The 23705-nt window shown below is 44.4% G+C and overlaps 1 protein-coding gene across 1 annotated transcript; it reads left to right on the top strand.

Moving 5' to 3' along the window:
* The first annotated feature begins 7796 nt into the window (after window positions 1–7796).
* RBM15 (RNA binding motif protein 15) lies at window positions 7797–18178 on the top strand. Its single transcript, XM_073666844.1, has one exon. It carries the CDS (start codon window positions 7882–7884, stop codon window positions 10387–10389), a length of 2508 nt encoding a protein of 835 aa, XP_073522945.1. The 5' UTR covers window positions 7797–7881; the 3' UTR covers window positions 10390–18178.
* Window positions 18179–23705: the final 5527 nt, after the last annotated feature.

The following is a 23705-nucleotide window of genomic DNA, read 5'->3' on the forward strand; positions in this document are numbered from 1 at the left end:
ATGCTCGGACCTGACACCCATAATGTGGTGGTGCACCATCTTGTTGGAAAAACTCAGGGAACGTGCCATCTTCAGTGCATAAAGAGGGCAACACATCATCATGTAGCAATTTCAGATATCCAGTGGCATTGAGGTTTCCATTGATGAAGAATGGCCCCACTATCTTTGTACCCCATATACCACACCATACCATCAAGATACGAGATGTTCAGCATCTGAAACAACGGATACTGGAAGCCTATCCTAGCATTTCTTCTGTGGTGTTGCTATCAGTGTGTCAAGAGTGGGAGAAGAGGGTTGAATTGACAACCCAACACAATGGGCAGCACTTTGAACACATTTTATAAGTGGTCATAAACTTGTAAAAAACTCATGAAAGAATAAAGTTAAGTTAAAACCAAGCACACCATTGTTTTTCTTATAAAATTCTCAATAAGTTTGATGTGTCGCATGACACTCTTCCCATTGAAAAAAATAAAGCTGAATCCAAAATAGCCGACTTCAAAATGGCCGCCATGGTCACCACCCATCTGGAAAAGTTTTCCCCCTCCCATATACTAATGTGCCACAAACAGGAAGTTGATATCACCAACCATTCCCATTTAATTTAAGTGTATCCATATAAATGACTCACCCTGTATAATATAATCAGGGATGTGTCCGTCTGTCTGAAGCCTCTATAGACTGCGCAGGCGCGATGCAGTCTGGCCCCAGACAGAAGAACGCATCCAGCCTTTACAGGTGGCAGGTAAGAGGAATGTGGCGCCAGAGATCACAGTATGCATAGACACTGAACACATACCGCGATTTCTGGCACCATAAGCACATAACTGTTCGGGCCAGAGGCCGGGCAAGGAGTGCGGCGTCGGAATCAGCGCATCTGCATAGCGCTATCTGGCGCCATTTTAGTGAAGACACATTTGCAGTGCATCTTCAACAAAATGGCGGCAGACAGCGCAGTATGCGCATGCGCGTATTCCAGCCCCGTTTTGTTGAATACGCTCTGCAAATGTGTCTTCACTAAAATGGCGCCGGATATTGCACTATGCAAGTGCTGATTCCGGCGCCATTTTAGTAAAATAACACAGGTGACGCGTTGCAGGGGAACGATGGAAAGGTGACTAGGAGTGGTTTTTTTATTTAGTTGATAGAGGATGGGGGCAGCACATAACAGGATGGGGGCACAGGATGGGGGAGCACATAACAGGATGGGGGAGCACAAAACAGGATGAGGGAACACAAAACAGGATGAGGGAACACAAAACAGGATGAGGGAACACAAAACAGGATGAGGGAACACAAAACAGGATGGGGAACACAAAACAGGATGGGGGAGCAGGATGGGGGGTGCACATAACAGGATGGGGGAGCACAAAAAAGGATGGGGAGCACAAAACAGGATGGGGAGCACAAAACAGGATGGGGAGCACATAACAGGATGGGGAGCACATAACAGGATGGGGAGCACAAAGCAGGATGGGGGAGCACAAAACAGGATGGGGAGCACAAAACAGGATAGGGGAGCACAAAACAGGATGGGGAGCACAAAACAGGATGGGGGAGCACAAAACAGGATGGGGGAGCACAAAACAGGATGGGGGAGCACATAACAGGATGGGGAGCATATGCCAGAATGGGGGAGCACATAACAGGATGGGGGTGCACATAACAGGATGGGGGAAGGACATAACAGGATGGGGGAAGCACATAATAGAATGGGGGAAGCACATAACAGAATGGGGGAAGAACATAACAGAATGGGGGAAGAACATAACAGAATGGGGGAGCAGGATGAGGGTGCAAATAACAGGAAGGGAGAGCAGGATGGGGGAGCACATAACAGGATGGGGGGCACATAACAGGATGGGGGAGCACATAACAGGATGGGGGGGCACATAACAGGATGGGGGGCACATAACAGGATGAGGGAGCACATAACATAATGGAGGAGCATGGACCAGGATGGAGGAGCACATAACAGGATGGGGGAGCATGGACCAGGATGGGGGAGCACATAACAGAATGGGGGAGCATATAACAGGATGGGGACAGCAGGATGGGAGAGTACATAACAGGATGGGGGAGCATCGACCAGGAAAGGGGAGCATATGCCAAGATGGTGGAGTACATAACAGGATAGGGAACCAGGATGGGTGAGCATGGACCAGGATAGGGGACCATATACCAATAAAAATGCTCAACACCCTGGTGTAGAACTGGTTCAATAGCTAGTACTGTATATAAATGACTGGCCGCGCCATCATGCACAGAGCGCCTACACTTGGTTTTAGCAGTCATCCTGTGCTGACAGAGAACCTATAAAGTAAATATAAATTATATTTGGTGTCCTTGAAAATGCAACAACTCGCACAACACAGTGATAAGATTATTTATAGTGATAGGTAAATGGTGAGATTGATTTTTTTTATTCATTAAACCCATAAAAAATATAAAGAAAATGTAACGCTGAGGCCGTGTTCACATGTAGCGTAAATGCAGAGTTTTTCTGCAGGTGACCTCACCACACGATGCAATAACAATCTTCTCTGATTATTGTGTGTTTGCTGCGTTTCTTTTATGCCTTTTCCGCCTTATCTGCGTTTCTGGTGCAGAAGTAAAGCCACATTTTTAATGCTTTTTTCAGAAAAGCGTTGATTCTGACTTAAAAATACAATGGTATTTTTTTTACATGTGTTATTTTCAGGCTCCACATAGAAGCCCATAAAAAAAATGCACCAATACCGCAGAGTTCAGCAGCGTCTTCAGACACACCGATGGCGGAGATTTCATGGAATCACATCCACTTTTCTTGAACATTTAGGGCATGTGCGCACGTTGAGTATTGGGATGCATAAATTTCTGCAAGGTTTCTGCATCTCTTGGCAGCAAAAACGCTCTGGAAACAACGCACGTTTTGCTGCGATTTTGATGGGTTTTGCATGTGTTTTTTTCATGCGTTTTTTGATGCATTTTTGTACAGCAATGAATGTTTTTTGTAGCTAAATAAGGATATTTGAAAAAAGAAACGTGGGACATCTTTTTAACCCTTGGATTACTGTCTGACCTGGGGTGAGTATATTGGTTAATTTAAATAATTAAAGAATGTGTCTGTTGTATTTCAAATAAAGTATTTTATTCTCAGTGTGTGTGTTTATTTAACTTTTTACTTAAAGGTTTAATAATGAGGGTGTTTGGTTGATACCTCGTCAACACTAAACCTAGTGCTTGGTGTCAGCGACACCTAATCCTATTACCCCTAATCCCATTACTCCTAATGCCATTCAAATATGAAGTGTCATTTCTGGGGCAGCTGAGGGCTGCTATCTTTAGCCTAGGAAGAGGCCATTAGGCCAACATGTTCCCTGGCTATTAATAACAGCTCACAGCTGTTTGGTTAGCCTTTAGGCTACATCCCCATGATTAGCAACCAGCATCGCTTTGGACGCAGCATATTTTTGTTGGGTCCAAAACGCTGATTTCTAATGCTGCACTTGTTTTGTCAGTACATGCAGATCCACCACATGTAATGACATAGGGTATCCGACACAAAAATTGACATGCTGTGGGTGAGTTTACACAGCGTCAAAAACAAGCATAGTGGGCATGGGATTTCTTAAAAATGAATTAAATTAAAAAAATTGTGTGTGCTCTCGCGTCATTTTCATAATCAGCAGAGGAACAGTCGACCGCTGGGAGTTGATATTACTATCCAGGGAAGGGGCCATTAGCCAAAAATGTTCCCTGGCTATTAATAACAGGCCACAGCTGTTTGATTAGCATTTACTGGCTAGATTACAGGAGGCCCCCAGAAAAAAATTGACATAGGGTCCCCCTATCAATTCTAACCAGCAAAGACTAAACAGACAGTTGTGAGCTGATATTAATAGCCAGAGAAGGGGCTATGGATACTGGCCCCCTCCGAGCGAATAATATCAGCCCTCAGCAGCCCCAGAAATGGCGCATCCATAAGATGCCCCAAATCTGGCGCTTAGCCTCTGTTCTGGTGCGGTGGCAAGTGGGGTAATAGGGTTGGGGTTCATTTCAGCCTTGTATCGTCAGCTGACATGAAGCCCAGTTTAGTAATGGAGGGCGACAATAAGACGACCTCATTACTAACCCCATAGTAAAAGTTTTTAAATAAACACAGCCTGAAAAAAATCCTTTATTTGAAATAAAAGTCCACGTGGTTTTAATAATTTATTTTAAAATAAAAAAACAATATATAGTCACCTAACGCCAAATCCGCTGAAACCATTGTCACCTGTAAAAAAACAAAATAGAAAACAACCATATCTGTGAAGAATATTCAAGATAATCCCGTGTCAATCATTGTGCCCTGTTTAGCTGGGGATTATAGAGATCTTCAATGTACAGTGTAATTCGACACTCCTGCAAAGAAGGGGGCCGAGAGGCAGGACGACCTTCTGTTTACCCCAAGCCATGCGGTCCTTTGTGTCAGATATTATAATTCAACAACGAGTTATGGGAATATGATACATCTTAGTGATACACCAAATAGATTTTTGGAAACCCAAGAGAATGGGGAATGTCACCCTGGCTCTCAGCACAGCCAAGGGCGTAGGGAAAGGGAGATACACGACACAGCCTTGCGGGGGCCCCGGTGCTTGGTATCCACGCGTAGCAGGGGCCCAGCTGGATCGGTGCAAAGGGAAAATCCGTATCACGTGATCCGTCTGACGTAATAGTGACGTCAGGCGGGTGGCGGAGTGTGGATCCATCAGAAGTGTTGGCAGCGGTGAAATTCTGCGGGGTCTCTCTGCTGCCATTTCATCACAATATCCCTCACCTGTCCGACGTGATGACATAATCCAGAGTGTCCCACGAAGATCTGGGTCAAGTCTAGAGCAGTCACATCAGCAATCACTGATGTGACGGTTCTGGAGGACAGCACTCTATATACTGAAAGGAGTGTAATCATTCCTGTCAGTGTATAGTGCTGAACTGCTGGGACAGAGGTCACATGAGTTCATCAGCTGATGATCAGCTCATGCGCTCTGGTTACCTCACTTACTGCACCGCTGTGTGAGAAAATTCACTGGAGTGCATCAGCTGAGCTTCAGCTGATGAACTCATGTGACCTCTCTCCCAGCAGCAAAGTGCTATACACTGCTGGGAGCGATCGCGCTCCTGTCATGGCATAGACTGCTGCTGGGTGATCGGATCGCCGTGGGACACTACGATTATGGCGGATAGGTGTGTATATGGTGTTTTTTATTTTAACATTCATTTATTTTAACTTTTTTTTTTGTCACTGCGAGCACAGACGCCATCTGATGACAGCTCCCATCAGAGGCGCCTGCTCTCGCTATTATCAGAGGCAGGCTGATGGGAGTAGTCTCTCATCAGCGACACCTGTGACCTGCAGTTTATTCTTTGTGCGTTTTTGACCCATTGACTTCAAGTGAGTCAGTCAAATACGCAGCAAAAATAAGCAACAAATCCGTTAATATTTTTATACCTGCGTTTTTGCTGCGGATTTGACCGACTCAATTGAAGTCGATGGGTGAAAAACGAGGCAAAAATGTACAAAGAATTGACATGCTGCACTTTAGAATTCTCCTTGTATTAGCTGTCACAAGGCTTCCCTAGCATTTTTGGCCCTTTTCCGCATGGAAAAAACGCTGCGAAAACACATAAAAAATGCACCGTGTGCATATAGCCTTTAACCATGTTCACAGAAATTCTGCTGTTTAACTGTGCAAGCAAAGTGGATGTGATTTCACGAGAACTGCGCCCCCTGTGATCTAAAGATGCTGTTTAACTGTGCAGTTTCGGTGCTTTTTTCTACCTAGAGGCTTTGAAAAAAAAAGAATGTAAAAAACTGCAGTTACTTTAGTACGTGCAGAATCAAAGCTTTTCTGTACTATAAAAACACATTAAAAACACAGCTTCACATCTGCACCAAAAACGCATCAAATAAGGAGGAAAATGTGTAAAAGATGCAGCAATACTCAGAGAAGCTTGTTACTGTGTAGTTTGGTGCGGATCCTACAGAAAACAAAAAACATAGTATTTCTGCACCGTGTGAACACGGCCTTACAGACACAAAAAGCCGGATGTCGTATAGTGACGCTACATAATGATGAGAAAGCTCTGGCGGCTCCGAGGGAACAAAAAATAATCCACAACTAGAGATGAGCTGGACGCACAGATGACGTTGATCTGCCCTGGATGATCAAAAGCCGCCAGAGACACCGGATGTTTATAAATTTATGGTCTCCTATCCAGCCGCTGGAGACACCGGATGTTTATAGATTTATGGTCTCCTATCCTGCGGCCGGAGACACCGGATGCTTATAGATTCATGGTCTCCTATCCAGCCGCCGGAGACACCGGATGTTAGAGATTCATGGTCTCCTATCCAGCCGCCAGAGACACCGGATGCTTATAGATTCAAGGTCTCCTATCCAGCCGCCGGAGACACCAGATGTTAGAGATTCATGGTCCCCTATCCAGCCGCCGGAGACACCGGATGTTAGAGATTCATGGTCTCCTATCCAGCCGCCAGAGACACCGGATGTTAGAGATTCATGGTCTCCTATCCAGCCGCCGGAAACACCGGATATTAGAGATTCATGGTCTCCTATCCAGCCGCCGGAGACACCGGATGTTAGAGATTCATGGTCTCCTATCCAGCCGCCGGAGACACCGGATGTTAGAGATTCATGGTCTCCTATCCAGCCGCTGGAGACACCGGATGTTAGAGATTCATGGTCTCCTATCCAGCCGCCGGAGACACCAGATGTTAGAGATTCATGGTCTCCTATCCAGCCGCCGGAGACACCGGATGTTAGAGATTCATGGTCTCCTATCCAGCCGCTGGAGACACCGGATGTTAGAGATTCATGGTCTCCTATCCAGCCGCCGGAGACACCAGATGTTAGAGATTCATGGTCTCCTATCCAGCCGCCGGAGACACCGGATGCTTATAGATTCATGGTCTCCTATCCAGCCGCCGGAGACACCGGATGTTAGAGATTCATGGTCTCCTATCCAGCCGCCGGAGACACTGGATGTTAGAGATTCATGGTCTCCTATCCAGCCGCCGGAGACACCGGATGTTAGAGATTCATGGTCTCCTATCCAGCTGCCGGAGACACCGGATGTTAGAGATTCACGGCCTCTCGTCCAGCCGCCGGGTACCACTGACCTGGACGCTGGACCAGAGACCCGGGAATCCATCCGCTCATCTCTAGTCCCAATTGTCCCAGATACAGCGGACAGTCCTGGATTTGGGTCTACGCCCTGGAGTCTCAGGCGTCTGCTGAATGCCCTTCATTACCAGCGCCCCTCTGACAACTCCTCTTGCCAGGGGAGAAAGAAATGGGCGTGGACTGGGGTGTGACCAAGGGCGTGGCCAAAATGTCACCCCCAAGAGCCGCATGGTTTGTCCCTGTTTCTATTCTGTAACAGTTGGGTGAGTCGGACAGTCCTGAGAGTAGGAGCAGCCATCGATTCCTCTACGGAGGAGGGTGGGATGAGCGTGCCCCTAATAAATACTACAGGAAATGACACCTACTGACACATTCCTTATAACTAGCCCATGAAATGTAGTGAAAGTGCCAACAGCGCCACCGCCACAGCTGTGGACACAGCATACGGTACATGCCGAGCCCACCCAGCAGCCGCAGCCTCACCACTGGTGGCCCCGCCCACCTCCTGCACGGACGTGACGTTCATCCCCGTAAAAGTGTGGCAGATCCCGCCTGATGCGCTGAGAGTGACAAACCAGTCGGCAAATAGGAATTCAAGGCAGGGGCATCTTGTCCAATCAGAATCCAGGGTGTACCCGATTCAGCAAAAATTGCAAGATGGCGCAGAGAAGCCGTGTATGAGGACGCGAGCCCTCCACAAGTCGCCATGAAAGGAAAAGAGCGCTCCCCGGCTAAGGCCAAGCGGTCCCGGGGGGTGGACGAGTCTTCTCGGGAGCGGTGCGGGAAAAAGCTCAGCTCGGCTAGTGGCAGTAACGGCAGCGGGTCAGTCGGCAAATCATCGGAGAGCAGTTCCGGACGCCGAGGCCTGCACCTGGACAAGAGCCTCTCCAGCAGCCGAGAGTACGAGCCGTCCGGCCGAGCCGCCGCTCTGCACAGCTATGGTTCCCCCGGAGCCAGCAGCGGCAGCAGCAAGGGCGCGGAGGGCCGAGCGGGCGCCCGGAGCGCGGAGGCCCGCGGGGAGTCGGAGTACAAGTCGCTGCGGATCAGTGAGCTGGGCTCGTCCCTCAGCGATGAGGCCATAGAGGACGGCCTCTTCCACGAGTTTAAGAAGTTCGGGGACGTCAGTGTGAAGATCTCCCGCACAGGAGATGAGCGGGTGGCGCTAGTCAACTTCCGTCGCCCCGAGGACGCCCGCGCCGCCAAGCATGCCCGGGGCCGGCTGGTGCTGTATGACCGGCCGCTGAAGATTGAGGCCGTCTACATGGCTGTGAGCAACAGGCGGCGGAGCAGATCGCCGGCAGAGAAGGACACGTACAGCGGCCTGACCACAGCCGTGGCCTCCCTGCCCGTACACCGGCACCCGCACGGCCAGCGGGGCCTGTCCCCAGGCGGCCTGGGCTACAGGGACTACCGGCTGCAGCAGCTCGCCCTAGGCCGGCTGCCCCCTCCAACGCCCCCGCCACTGCCCAGGGACCTAGACAGGGACCGGGACTACAACTTCTATGAGGGCCGAGTGCGACCTGCTTACCCCCTGGACCCCCGGCTGAGCATCCGGGAGGAGGACCGCTCGCCTGAGAATGACATACGGGCCAACAGGACTCTGTTCCTGGGCAACCTGGACGTTAATGTGACCGAGAACGAGCTGCTTAGGTTGTTCGAGCGCTTTGGGACAATTACTGAGGTCGACATCAAGAGGGCGGCCCGTGGGCAGACTTCTACTTACGGCTTTCTGAAATTTGAGAACCTGGACATGGCACACAGGGCCAAGATGGCAATGTCAGGCAAGTGCATCCTGCGTAACTGTATTAAGATTGGCTACGGCAAGGCCACCCCAACCAACCGCCTGTGGGTAGGAGGACTTGGACCCTGGGTGCCCATGGCCTCCCTTGCCCGGGAGTTTGACAGGTTTGGTACCATCAGATCTGTTGATTACAGGAAGGGGGACAGCTGGGCCTACATTCAGTATGAAAGCTTGGATGCTGCCCAGGCTGCCTGCACCCAGATGAGAGGCTTTCCATTGGGAGGTGAACACAGAAAGCTGCGTGTGGACTTTGCTGATACAGACCATATTTATCAGCCCCCTTACCTTCAGACATTGCCTGTACCCCATTATGACTTGGTGGGAGATGGCTTTGGCCATAGGGCTCCTGATCCTTTACGAGCCAGGGACCGCACACCGCCTCTGTTGTATAGGGACAGAGAAAGAGACCTGTATTCAGACTGGGTTCCCCTTCCTGTTAGAGACAGAAACAGAGTTGCTTATGAGTCTATAGAGACTTTAGATCGACGAGCTGATGGTTGGTCTTTAGACAGAGAACGTGGGAGGGATGGCATAAGCAAAGACCAACCTAGAAAAAGGAGGCTCATGGATGAAAGTCGTCATATTGACCGGTCTCCTGAAAGTGATCGGTCTAGAAAGAGACACTGTAATAGTCCTGACAGAAGTCCTGATGGCAGTGGTGGCCGGGACAGCCGCTACAGTGATATAGAACGCCCTGCCGGCCGCACTGAGCAGGCATCACCCTCCAGAGACTGGCGCAGCAGCCTTGAGCGGGGTGTCGCCGACAAGCGTGACAGAAAGAACTCTGTTGAAAGAGAGAGAAAGCATCGTATTGTGGAGGGTAAGAGCCCTGTCAAGAAAGAGGAGCGCTCTGAGCTCAACAGTAAAGTCAAATCCCCCCAGAAACCTGATGCAACTCAAAAACTGTGTCTGGCTTGGCAAGGTATGCTGCTCCTGAAGAACAGTAACTTTCCGTCCAACATGCATTTGTTACAAGGGGATCTTGCTGTCGCAACTGGCCTGCTTATTGAAGGATCCTCCGGTGTGAAAGTCGCCCAGTTGAAAATTACCCAACGTTTACGCCTGGATCAACCCAAGCTGGATGAAGTGACGCGTCGCATAAAAGTAGCTGGTCCTAATGGCTATGCCATATTGCTTGCAGTCCCTGGTACATCTGATGGCAATTTCACTGGAGATCCAGCCAGTTCAACTCAACGTCCTCTGAGAAACCTAGTCTCCTACCTAAAGCAAAAACAGGCAGCAGGTGTCATTAGCCTTCCAGTGGGGGGCAGTAAGGATAAGGAGAACACTGGAGTTCTTCATGCTTTTCCACCTTGTGAATTTTCCCAGCAGTTCCTGGATTCTACAGCTAAAGCCCTTGCCAAATCTGAAGATGACTACCTTGTAATGATAATAGTGCGTGGGGCGTCCTAAGTCAGTGTATGTTCTCATGACCTGTCCACGTGGTATTATGGGATACAGTACAAATGTTTAGTTTTGCTAATTCATTCTTTGTGCAGTGATATCGTAAGGTATATACAAGTCCACTATCCCATATGGTTAAACATGCTATTCTTGTGTGCTTATTTCTTCTGCCTCTTCATTTCTGCTTTTCTGCAATCTATAATTTTCTCGCTAACTGCTTTAATGATTAATTCATAGATATTTACAAGCTTTTTTTATGTAGATGAAACATTTCTGAATCTTTCCAGCTTATGCTTAGAATTAACTGACATATTATGTGCTATGTCATGGATAGAAAATGTACTCTTAACGTTTTTATTTGTTAGTAGAACAATTAATGAGAGGTTTCAGCTGAGATGCAAGCTGTCATAAAGCAGGCCAAACATGTCCGCTTGTCGCCCCCCAGCAACATGGAATGGTAAAATCGTTCTTTGTCCTGCAGGCAATGTCTCCATGTCTCTCTTGCTTTCTCTGCTTGCCTGCCTCCCTCTCCCCCCTCTCTGCCTGCCTCCCCCCTCTCTGCTTGCCTGCCTGCCTCCCCCCTCTCTGCTTGCCTGCCTGCCTCCCCCCTCTCTGCTTGCCTGCCTGCCTCGCTCTTAAATAGGTCATGTTCACATTAGTGTTGGAGCACTTGTGTTCTGTTTACAAACCCTCGGAGCAGAATGGAGCGCCCGCTGTCCTAGCATATGATGTCATTTGCCTTTATATAGATACACACTCCCTAGAAGGTCTGTATCCTGTCTTATGACAGCTTGTATGTTAGCTTACATTATCCCCGAAATCCCATTATGGTCTTCCATATCTGTAAGTTGTAAGGACTTATAATTAAGTTTTGATTAGTTTTTAATAGGTAGATTTAAACTTACCTTTAATACAAAGTACGAGTTTCTGTCAAACGTAAATCATAAAATATTAATGTAACTCTCCAGGCATGATCTGTGACAAGCAGGTAGTCTTTTAATTTCTCCAGCTATTTCCCAAGTATTTGTCATTCAGTTTAACTTGCTGAAAGTATCCCAGTTAACTTCCAGCCAAATATGTTTCCTTTGAACCTTGATCATACAAAGTAAGGTGTCACACACAAATGGGCTAGAATTGGTCAAAGTGACGACTAATCTATGGGTGATAATATTGGGTATGTAAAAGTTACTTTTTTTTTTTCTTTCAAGACATGACACTACATTCCTGTATGATTGCATGGTATACCTATTTTAATTTCTTTGAATCTTGCGCTTTTTAGAGTAAGTCTGACACATTTCAGTAAGCGCAGGGGATAGCTCCTGGCTAGCTTGTGGACATCATGGAACTGCTTATACAATGGCTGTTCCCTACCTCATGCTTCATACTCATCCATTAGATAATTGTGGTATATTTATTACCTTGTTAGTGGCTACCTAAAGCATGAAAGCCATTGTATAAGTGTTGCAGCTACAGTATACTGTTATGTATCTATACTGTATCCCATAATGCAGTCCAGGGTTGTAGATGTTCCTACATTTGGTAAATGTAGAAGAAACCTGTTTAAACTGCTAGACCGTGCTATACATTAGAAATTGTCACGCCGACGTCTACGATAATTGCGGAGGCGCACATAATGGTTTTGAAATGTTAAACTGTGTTCTGCACATTCCAACAAGGGTTTAAGTTGACATTTACAACTTCTCTGCTTGTTATCAGAAAGAATTCAGGCTGTTTGAGCAAAAATATATATATTCACTTGCATGATCTAAAGAGCCAGTGATAAAAAAAGAAACGGAATCTGTAACCGGGGTTATGCTTCTCTATATGACGGCAGTATAAGGGCATGTTCACACGTGGCATATTTGCTGCGTATTGAAATCAACATATTTAGGTGCTTAAAGTACATAGCATTTTACAGTACTGGCGTAATTGATGAGAATTATGAAATCTCGAGCACATGCTGCATTTTTTTGCTTGTATGTTTGAGCCCTACTGTTTTTTTGTATAGATGAAGCAAGTCAATTCTTATAGTTTTTGCAGCTCTTCTTACCCATTGAATGCGTGAAAAAAACGCACAAAAATAAGGTATGCAAAAATTCAATGTGTGGACATACCCTAAAGTAGTGGCAAATACATGACCGCAGCACTGTCAATATGGTATGGTTTTCATATGATCACTGCAAAACAAGCTGAGTACGTGAATTCGGGGGTCCTTCCTACTCATGAACTGTGGTCTCAGCTTGCCCACCCGTCACTGACTGCTTTCTCCCTATTCTGCAGGAGAAGGACGCTGTAAATCAGTGCTCATGCTGCCCTGATAAACTGTGATTTATTTATTTTTTGAAAATTATACTGTATTGCCATTTGCCACATAGCACTGAAAGTGGAATTTGCCTTCTACTTTATGCTGTCCTCATGCAGCATAAACCTGGTGACAGTCATTTGAGAGTATGTCCACACTAGACTGCAGACATCTGCAGCAGAATAAATTGACCTTTTTGTTGTGGATTTTGTAAGAGAGATGCTGTATTACAAAGGGTTAAATCTGCAGTGAAAGTCCACAGCTTCAATTGATGAAGGTGAAAATTAAAGGGAATCTGTCAGCAGGTTTTTGCTATGTAATTTGCAGACAGCATGAGGCAGGGGTTAAAACACAGATTTCAGAGATGTCTCTCTTATCCAGCTCTGTGGTTTTGTTTACCTGCATTGATTGTTTTAGCACCAGGAGCATATCATTGCTCAGCAGGGTGGGCTTCCTGGTCCAGCAATCCCACCTCCTGTGATGGGCAGCTCACTGTCTATGGACTTTGTACATGGTAAGCCTGGTGTGGACGGGGATAGCTTTCTCTGCTCTGCTTCATTGCTAAATCTAAAAGCTCTGATTTTGTGAGAACAGCTCAATCCAGTAATCTGTGATACCTTTTTGGATTCAGGGTCTCTTTGTCTACATTACACTGCTCTCAATTGAGAGAGCAAAAACTTGCTGACAGATTCCCTTTAAATATCTGCAGCGCTGGTCAACTTACGCTGCTGATTATTATTATTATTATTTTTTTTTTTTTAATGCAGCATGTGGGTAAGATAAGATATCTCAGCAACACTGCTATTATAATAAACTGAATTTTCTGCCCAGAAAAAAAAAAAAAAAAAAATATATATATATATATACATACATATATATATATATATATATATATATATATATATATATATATATATATATATATATATATATATATATATATATATATATATATATATATACACCCATTAAGTAAAATGGGTTACTTCCATTAAAGAAAAAAAAAATGCAGCGTGGAAAACTAATCGTGGGAACAAAGCCTAAATGGTCACTTTTTTTTTTTATAAAAGTCAACCTCTCATGTCCCCAAACATTGGACCACGCTCACACGTTCAGTATTTGTAAGATAAAAACAGCAGTGGGTGATAAATCCAGAATTGGTGATGTGTTTCTATTATACTTTTCCTCTGATTGTTACACTCCTGATTTTGGCTTACAAATACTGAGGTAAAATACTGATCAAATACTGAAAGTGTCCTTAAAGGCATTCTGTCAGCACAGGTTGACTGTGCAAACCAACCAAGTCCAGGTGCGCGGTGCTTCATGGTGGGGCCAATCATTTATATACATCTTCCCACCTGCTTGTTTTCCATCTATTTCTGCCCTTCTCTGGCTCTATGAAGCCACAGCTGTCAATCAAAGAGGGGGGTGGAGATGTATATACATGATTAGCCCCGCCGTGAATCACTGAGTGGCAGGACTTAGTTTTAACAGTCTTTCTGTGCTGACAAAGTGCCTTTATCCTTCTGTTATAGGGTCAATCTGCCTCTTAAGAGTATTACAATAGTGTCTGCCCGTTGTACTGAAAGTGCAGTATAACTAAATAAAATTAATTTATTCCTCCCAGGAGGCACCGACTTTCACTGTGTGGCTACAGTCACCGTCCTGTACACACTGAGCGGCGGCTGTAGGCACGTCCCAGTATTTTGACAGCTTATTCTGCACAGAGGCGCTGCAGAGCGAGTGGTCAAGTAGACAGCCAACACTCGCTGTGTACTGAGTGGTGACTGTAGCCGCTTTTGGCACTCCTCTGACAGCCAGCAGCTCGTGGATGGAATAAAGTTAGTTCTCCCGGCAGCCACACTTTCAGTAAGGCAGGAGGAAAGCTTTGTAACACTATTAATCTGCAGATTAGCCCCATATCTTTAGGGTAATAGCGTTTGGGGACATGACCGGTTCCCTTTAAGTTAAAACTAACTGCTGCCTGTTGGGGGCCAGCACTCAAGCTGCATAATTTTGGACTGTGTGTTTGGACCTGCATCTTGGCCCTCTACAAAGCCATAGACTACCAGTCTGGGTGATGTCACTTATCCATGCTAGCTCTAAAAATAAAGATGTAAACATTACATAGCGATGTAGCCTAATCTCAGTACTCATTGGACACTTAAGACCCTTCCGGTCTTGTTCGATACACATTGAGCTACTTAACATCTCATCTGTCTGCATATGGACAAGATGACAGCTGATTTGTTCTATTGAACAGCATTGAATCTTTCTGATACCAACACCAGTTCTTTGATTCTAGTCCTTATTCTGATTATTCTGCATCAACCGTTCCCATCATAACATGGTACTATCTGAGGACTTTGTGTGCAGTATTAGAAGAGTTAGGTTCTCAGGTATATAAGCATATATAAGGTTGCAAGTCACCCATGTGCTATGACTGTAACTTCTGTTCATTGTTAAAAAAACAGCAAACTAGTGAATGTGTTAAATATGCAGAATATTTCTACTATGCAGGAAATCTCTGCACAGACTGAATGAAAGCGTCGGTCTGATTTTTCTGAGATGTATGGCTGTTATTTAAGATTCTGACAATCAGCCACAATGTCTGCATGTTTAGTTCATTGTTGAGCGGCATTTTATGGAATTTTAAATGTGTGGTGAATCTCAGCAAAACATGGGCCTACCTTTACATTCTCCAAATGAGAACAACGATGACATAAGATCATGATGTATTCAATCTATGGTATTGCTATGTCAGGATCCATCTTTTATCTCTGCTTCACATGGGCGTGTTTAGGATTGATATTACAGAGATATGTGCTGATCACTTTCGGCCTCCAGTTTTTTTTTTAGATGTACAGGTTTTTTTCCCCCCTCAGATTCTGCCGCCTGAATTGGTGAGAAGTGTTCAGCACCTCAGGCTGTAGTCGGATATTCTCCCAAGGAAGTATTGCTTTTAAGGTGAGAATTTCTCCAAATGCATGCAATGGTACCTACCATATGAGGTCCATGCACATGACATTGCTTTGTGCATGATTCTTATGTCATGGTTCCTATATGTATATTTTTGAGGAAACCAAGTGGGCAGAACCAGAGGGGTCTATGGAAAAATAAAGAATACTGCTTACATGGGCTATGTACATACTGTATAACCAAGGGAAATGTATAAAAGCGAATCTCTCCGTAAGATCTATTCCCCCAAACTGCATATAAGAGCATGCTGGTCTTTGAAATATAAATCTTTTGATACCTTCATATTTTGTTGCTGCATTGTTAACTAGTAAGTATTTTAATTTACGTGCAAATGAGCCTAAGTGCTCTGGGCCTGACAGAGCACTTAAGTCACTGCCTGCCAGGGTTGTTTCACCGTCCTGAACTATCCCCTTCAGCTTGTTTCATTGATGGCTCTGTCTGATTGCATTACCTGGCACGTACTGTCACAGACAGCTATCAATCAAGCTAAAAAGGCTGGTGCTGGGCGGGGACATAAAAGGGTATTCCCATCTCCAAGATCCTATCCCAATATGTAGTAAGATTAGCAAATCCCTCCAATTAGAAATGTAGTACACTTTTTCTGATTCGCTAAGTCTTTTCTCATGTGCAGGGCATTGCAGTAGCTTTGGTATCTATGGTTACAACCACTGATATAGTGAGTTAACTAGTTGCTAGTGCTCGTAACCATGGATACCTAAGCTACTGCAATGCCCTGCAAGTGAGGAAAGAGACTTAGTGAATCAGAAAAACTGTACTACATTTCTAATTGGAGGGATTTGCGAAGAATACATATTGGGATAGGATCTTGGAATCAGAAGATCTCTATTACATTTCTGATTGAAGGTATTTGCAAATATTAATATTATTACACCTACTACATATTGGGATAGGATCTTAGACATGGGAATACACCTTTAAGGCCTCGTCACACTTAGCGACGCTGCAGGGATCCCGACAACAATACGACCTGTCAGGGATCGTTGCTGCGTCGCTATGTGGTCGCTGGTGAGCTGTCAAACAGGCAGGCTCACCAACGATCAGGGGAGCAGCGACATTGCGGAAAGAATCTTTCCACGATGTCCTGCTCCTGGTTACCAGCCTGCTGAAGCAGGAGCAGGCTGGTAACCATGGTAAACATCGGGTTACTAGGGGCACATGCACCCCTAGTAACCCGCTGTTTGTCATGGTTACCACTCTGCTATGGTGAGCGGGAGGTTACCGCTCACTTTAGCAGGCTCGTAACCATGATAAACAGCGGGTTACTAGGTGCGCGTGTGCCCCTAGTAACCCGACGTTTACCATGGTTACCAGCCTGATCGCTGCTCCCGCTGGTCACACACAGCGATGTGTGCTGATCAGCGGGAGGGCAACGACCAAAAAATGGTCCAGGACATTCTGCAGCGATCAGCGACCTCACAGCAGGGGCCTGATCGCTGCAAAGTGTCACACATAGCGACATTGCTGGTGAGGTCGCTGTTGCGTCACCAAAACCGTGACACAGCAGCGATCTCGCTATGTGAGACGGGGGCTTTAGTCTTAGGAGTTAGTGGTTCCTTAAGTGCTCTGTCATGCCCCAATATCTTTAATGCTTGATTTGCATATGTATAAAAATGCTAACTCCTTGGGTATGCTGCAGCAGAGAACATATAAGGGTGTCCATGGATTTACATTTTGAAGACCTGCATGCCCATGTATATGGTGGTGGTTGATCTTGCTGATTTATTGAGCATGTACATTATTTGTTCAGTTGTGTAATGTCAGTATTGTTTGCTTTGTATTTGTGTGCACAGCTTACTATTATGGTTTATATACAACCTGGTGGTCCCTATCATGGCATCAAACACTGCCTGAATCTCTGTGAGTACAGTTATGTTCTCAATCAGGATAATCTCAGTCCTTCTTATTTCAGACTTTTTTTCCACAAATTAAAGTGCCGGGTGGATTTCTAGAAAAGGTTGGGTGTTCTGAGCGCACCACTACATTTCATGGGTTGCTATTTGATAGGGGAACTCATGCCATTTTGGGCTCACTGATGCAGAATAATCTGAAAGCTTTTTGAACGATTTCTACACTCCATTGTAATGGCTTTGTTTGATATTTAACGCTCAATAAATTTCCCCTCCTTCTTGTACAGCACAAGTTGGGAGAAAAGAAGATTCTGCTCCTCAGGTGGCTGTTAACAGATGGAACATTGATGGAGGAAAGTGTCTGTTTAGTACTTGCGCATTTTACTATTCTGGCAGCAAAAAAAAAAAAAAAAAAGAAAATCCAGAAAAATATGCATATTGTGTATCTGCTTTTGTGATGCCAGTTCCCGTGTTTTAAGTGAAACCGTGATGACTTCATTACTTTGTGCTGTATACACAAGATTTCTGGAAAGCGAGGCGTTCCCCTCTCTGGCTCACAAGTTATCATAATGGTCATACAAAGCGTGCACACAGTTCCAACTGGTTTTGTTTTCATTCTCAATAAATTGTTTCTTATGAGGAAAATGTCTTTCTGCCTGGAAGTGAATTGACAACAATCAGCAGACAGTTTTGGTTGAGGGGTACACAATTCCTAATTGCTTGAATTGTAGCAGACAAATTGATGTTTCATAATCCTCAGGAAGTAAAACATTGACATACTCATTTTAAAGTCTATTTTTCTTTTTCCTTTTTTTTTTTTTTTTTTTTTTGTTTCTTTTTTAATTTGAAAACGTTGTGTTGTGCAAGTGGAGTAACCTCTTGTTCTGATTGCTGTAACTATTGAACGGATCATGCTGGCTGCTGGTTCTCCTTAGGAGGGATCCGTAATATTCTTCAAGAAGCAGAAAACCTTCATTACTCACTGTAACATGCAGCTGTTTTGGAGAATCCAGTAAAGATTTTGATTTGTTGGATCAGCAGCAATGATCTTGATTTGTTTTCATTTGAAATTTTACGTTTATATCATATTTCGTTTTCAGCAGTCCAAACACAAATCAATCTCCGTAGCAAATAATAAAACCCCCCCTGTAATAAAGCATTCCATGACAAGGAGAAGAAACGTCCACTTCTGGGATCAGAGCTCTGTTTTGTGCCTAGGTGGTGTTGGCCCTGCAGGAGAAGATTCTCTGTGCGTCACCATTGAGTAATCCTTTAAATTGGTCCTTGTGAGACCACTTGGGAAGGGTTCTGTGACACACTGGATATGCTTTCATTCTATTTAGCATGAGGAGCCACTGTGTGTGCCTTATATCTCACTCTGAGGTCAAGCATGAATTCTCTGGAGCCTTCCTTGAAATGAAATTTGCTACATCCTTCTGTACCATGTTTCGCATTTTGTAGCTCCCTGTTGGAAGTCACTTGCGGTTACAAAAGCGTAGTGTTCCAGCAGGATATGCCACACAGCGGCTAGTGAAGAACAGACGGAGTCTTCTGTCTCTTGCGTTAATCTTGGTCAGGATGCGGCATTGACTGAGGTGGTGAAGTCGTGCATGCGTTGATCACTTGCAGCTGATACGGTTTCCATGTACCAACGGATGGGAAGAGAATGGGTGGTAGCTGCATCCACGTGAGCGGTCTGCTGCTAGGGGACAGGTGAATGTCCGCTTCCCTGATATCTTATCTGCAGGTGGGTTCCATGGAAATCTCTTGTGCAAAGGTAAGGTAGTGAAAGCTCAAACTGCAAATCAGTGCTTTTGTTAAGCTCTCGTGCCAATGATTTCAGCTTTCAGTTCAGCTTATTTGACTAAGAACGCTGTATAAGGCAAGCTTCCCAAATTTTGTAAATGTATCCCGGATAAGAAATATTACTTTTATCATAAGATCCATGTAGTTGTGAAACTGCACTGACTCGGTTTATACCGATTTTCAATTCACATTTTGTTTCCCACTTTTATGTTAACAAGGAAAATTAGTTCTAAGCCTACATTTTCTTTGACTACAAGACTTAAGTGCTCAGTCATTTGCTGGTATACTTGTAAGGCTATGTTCACATTACATTGATGATCTCTGCTTACCATAAACATCTGGGAAAGCTCCTTACATATAAATTTAAATGGGAACACTAACAGTGGCATCCATCACTCCAGCTATAATGGAATCTGTATGATATAGATCTTGTATGATGTATCAGTTAAACTTTTATAGCTTCAGGTGACAATGCCATTGTTAGTTTATTATTGTATTATCCCTAAGGATATACTGCAAATTTTAATCCTTTGAATAATACCAGATAAACATCCACAGAAACAAAGATTATGTGGGAATGGGCTTTGTTAAAAAAAACAAAAACCCTTTACATACATTGTACAGGACGATGGTGCAGCATTAGAACTGATAGAAAATGTGCTACATCCACAGTCATGTTTCACTTTTGGGGTGAAGCCAAAGAGCGGCTGATCTCATGTTTGCAAATCTTGTAGCCATTTGCCACCACAGATGACCATTGTCTTTGTAAGCACGTGTTCAGCTGTGCCATCTGGTTCCACCCTTGTGCAAAACAATTCCTAATGCATATAGTGGGTAGTATTGTGCAGTATGTAATGAGCTTTTCTTTGATTCGATGAATTACATAACACCGGTTTACTCTGCCCTGTGTTATATCCCTTTCTAAACCTAATTTACACAGATTTGTACTTTTTCTGCACTAAAGAGCAGGAAGAACTGTGGCCCATTCATCATGAAGACCGGTGATTTTTCTCAACAGTCTTAATGAGGGGGCATGATGGTCAGACATTCCTGATTCATGAATAGGTGCACAGATCTTCATGAATCTGGAGCATCTGACGAATGGTGTGCATGCCTCTGTTTGCCATGCTAGAAATCTCACTCCAGTCAGGTACTGGAGTGAGATTTCTGGTGTAAGGAACACTACAGCATGTGATGAATTAGACGAGCTATGGCATCATGGCCCCACCCCAGCTCCACCTATTTTGATAGAGCTGGGTCAAACTCCAAACTTGTGCTAAAATGTGACTTTTCAAAACTTAGGACTTTTTGGGTAAAAGCTTTGATGAATCGGGGCTTGTGTGTGATTGTGCCATTAGTCATCTGTTTGTGACCACAGCATTGGCCTGTCATGTGGATGTAGCATAGGTGCTATTTCCTGACTTGTTGCCATAATCCTTTAGAGGGATGTCACATCACTACGTGGCATTATAAATAGAAGACCGGTGGCAGTAGTAGTGAGCTATTTTATGGAATGTTAACTCGTTTTATTTTCCTAAAAACTACCACTAGGGAGTCCATGTTTTTCACCTAAAGTGGGGCACTTAAATGGTTAAGAAGTTGAGAGAAAGGCAAGCTGAGCGCTGTATAACCCCCACTCGACTGATTTGCAGCTTTCTGCCTATGCACAGAGCACACAGAAAGCTGCCAATCTGTGGTGTGGTTGGACTACATAGCAGCAGATTTATTAGCCATCTTGTGATAATCTGCTGATTAAAAGTGATTTTATAAAGACTAAACTAAGCAGCCCAGTAAATGACACTGCTGGAATTGGGGTAGGGCAAAAACCTGGTGACAGATTATTAAAGTAAAGATTTCCTTCCAGAAGACTTGAAGTCCTACTCTGGTACATTAATATGATTGATTGTATTTCTACCAGTTCCACATAGCTTTTATTTTATGGCTAGTTGGTTTTCAAGGGGTGGGTGGCAGGGTTATTGTCATAACTCCTCAAATGTAAACTGCTGACCAAAACCAAGTGCATTATGGCTAAATCATCAAATGGGTTATCCACTATTTGGACACCCCTCTCTTAAATGTCAGTCTCCCAAGTGAAATAAAAGCTTTTACTCCCCTTTTGCATCAAAGCTGTTGGAGATGGTGGCAACAAGTGTCCAGTTGCTCTCATGTCACATGAGTGCTGCAGTCAGTTAATGGCCACTGACAGGCTGCAGCATATGAATGTCCGCTCTGAAGGAATATTGATGAGCAGCAGCCTTTGAGCGACTACTGATTGGCTGCAGATCTCGTGTGACATTGATGTGGGGGAGGGAAATTTAAGCTTTTCTAATTTTATTCGGGCATTTTAAGAAGGGTCCAAAGAGTGGATAGCCTCTTTTTAAGGCATCCATACAGTTAGGGGAAAAAGTCGACCAAATCTGTCTGTGGTGTCTAATTCTGACTTTCCCCCGACATTACGTTGGAATTTTAACATCCGATCCTTGTTTTCTAGGGAGATGCGCATCTGCCAGGGGAGCCTGGCAGCGTCTCTCCTCCCATTCCCTATTGAAAACACACAAGTGCTTGCCCAAGACCATTTTATTTTTGTGTCAGCAAAGCTGTATGAGCGCTTTCTTTTAAAAAAATTTTTATTGTGGGACAAGTTGGAGTTTTGAATCACGCCATTCACTGAACCATACGTGTCTGTACAGTTATAGTGATAGTCACTGGATAGTAGAAGTATATATCTTTTTTAAAAAATGGTTTGTCACAATATTGAAAGCCAAAACTTTATTTTTCAGTCAATTAAGTTCTAGGAGGGCTTATGTTTTTCGAGAATGAGCTAGAACTTTTATTGGAACAGGTGTGGGATTCATAAAATGATCTGGTGTTTTTTTCATTTAGCAGGTGGTGATTCTGCCATTTCACTTTATTTTCAGAGTTAAGATATCATACTATTTATCCCATGCAGTTATTAGCCAGACTGTAATAGATGCAGCTTATACCAATTCGCAGTATTTATTTATTTATTTATTTTATGTTCTATTGTAAAAATATTTTTATGGTTGACAGACCTTTAACCCCTTCATACCGTTGTCTCTTTATTTTTTTGAGGTTTTAACTTTTTTTTTTTCCTTCCCTCCTTTTGCAGGAGACAGCTGTATTTCACAGCAAGTACCCCCTGTGTATTTAGCCTGCTACTGTTAATATACACCCAGTGCACACATCAGCACCACATTGTTACACAGGAGTTTTCACCTGTAACTAAGGCTATGTAAGCCCCAGTTAAAGAGGAAAATGTATTTGCCCAGAGACTATGGAACTCTACCACACGATGTTGTAATTGATTCATTGAAGGAGCTTGAGGGGGAGGGGGGATGCATGGTTTTCATGAAAAATATATTACAAGATCAGTACTAGACTTTGGGGAGGGGGCTGATCAGGAATCTTTTTTTATTTGCCATGTTGAGGAGTTTTGACTATCTTCAGATCAACATGGATCAAACTTTGAATAACACTTAATGGATGTCCTTTATTTTTCTACTTTTAAGTGATACAATTCCACAATATATAGTGAAAATCCCGGACTCCTACAGAGCTCAGCCTAAGGCCACGGCCCCACTATCAGTATTTGGTCAGTATTTTTTCTCCAGAGTGGGAGCTAAAACCAGGGAGGAACAATCAGAGAAGAGGTATAATAAATGCAGAATTGGTAATTTGTTTCTATCACCCACTCCTGGTTTTGGCTCCCACTCCTGAGAAAAAACTGACCGAATACTGATAGTGGGGCCGTGGCCTAAGGCTGAGCTTCACTGGAGTACCAAGTTGACAGGGAAGGACACCTTCAGCAGTCCCAATCCTCTGTGATCGCATTATGGGGGACTGATGTACATGAGCACTGGCACGCAATCCATTTAAGTGCCGCTGTTAGAGATTGACAGCGACATTTTAAATGGTTAACCGTTTGGATGATGTCTTCTCGACTATTTAAAATGCGTCGCACGTCCAATGCAAATGCTTCGCTCCTGCTACTTTGCACTTTTATGTAAGTGAATGCTTTAATATGGGTTGCAAGACATCCAAACAATTATGTTTGACACGTGTCAAGTCCAAGGTTGGCACATCGTTGCAGCCCAATATTATGTACTTTCCTGCAAAGCAATTCTTAGACATTTTACCATGAGCAATTGCCTGTATTAAATAGCATTTCACATTATCCTACCAATCCACAGCATCACTCGGTAGAAACCATCCTGATCAACTGATCAGGGGCAGACAGTGAGAGCAAAGGACCTATGTGCAAGAATTGTGTATGGCCCCTCCACCGCTAAGTATCACATGGCATACAATAAAAACACGTACATTCTTTACATCAGAGTACATGTATCAGA

Source organism: Phyllobates terribilis, unplaced genomic scaffold, assembly GCF_046119375.1.
Source record: "Phyllobates terribilis strain yellow unplaced genomic scaffold, ASM4611937v1 Scaffold_2__4_contigs__length_985480577, whole genome shotgun sequence".
NCBI classification, from domain to species: Eukaryota; Metazoa; Chordata; class Amphibia; order Anura; family Dendrobatidae; genus Phyllobates; species Phyllobates terribilis.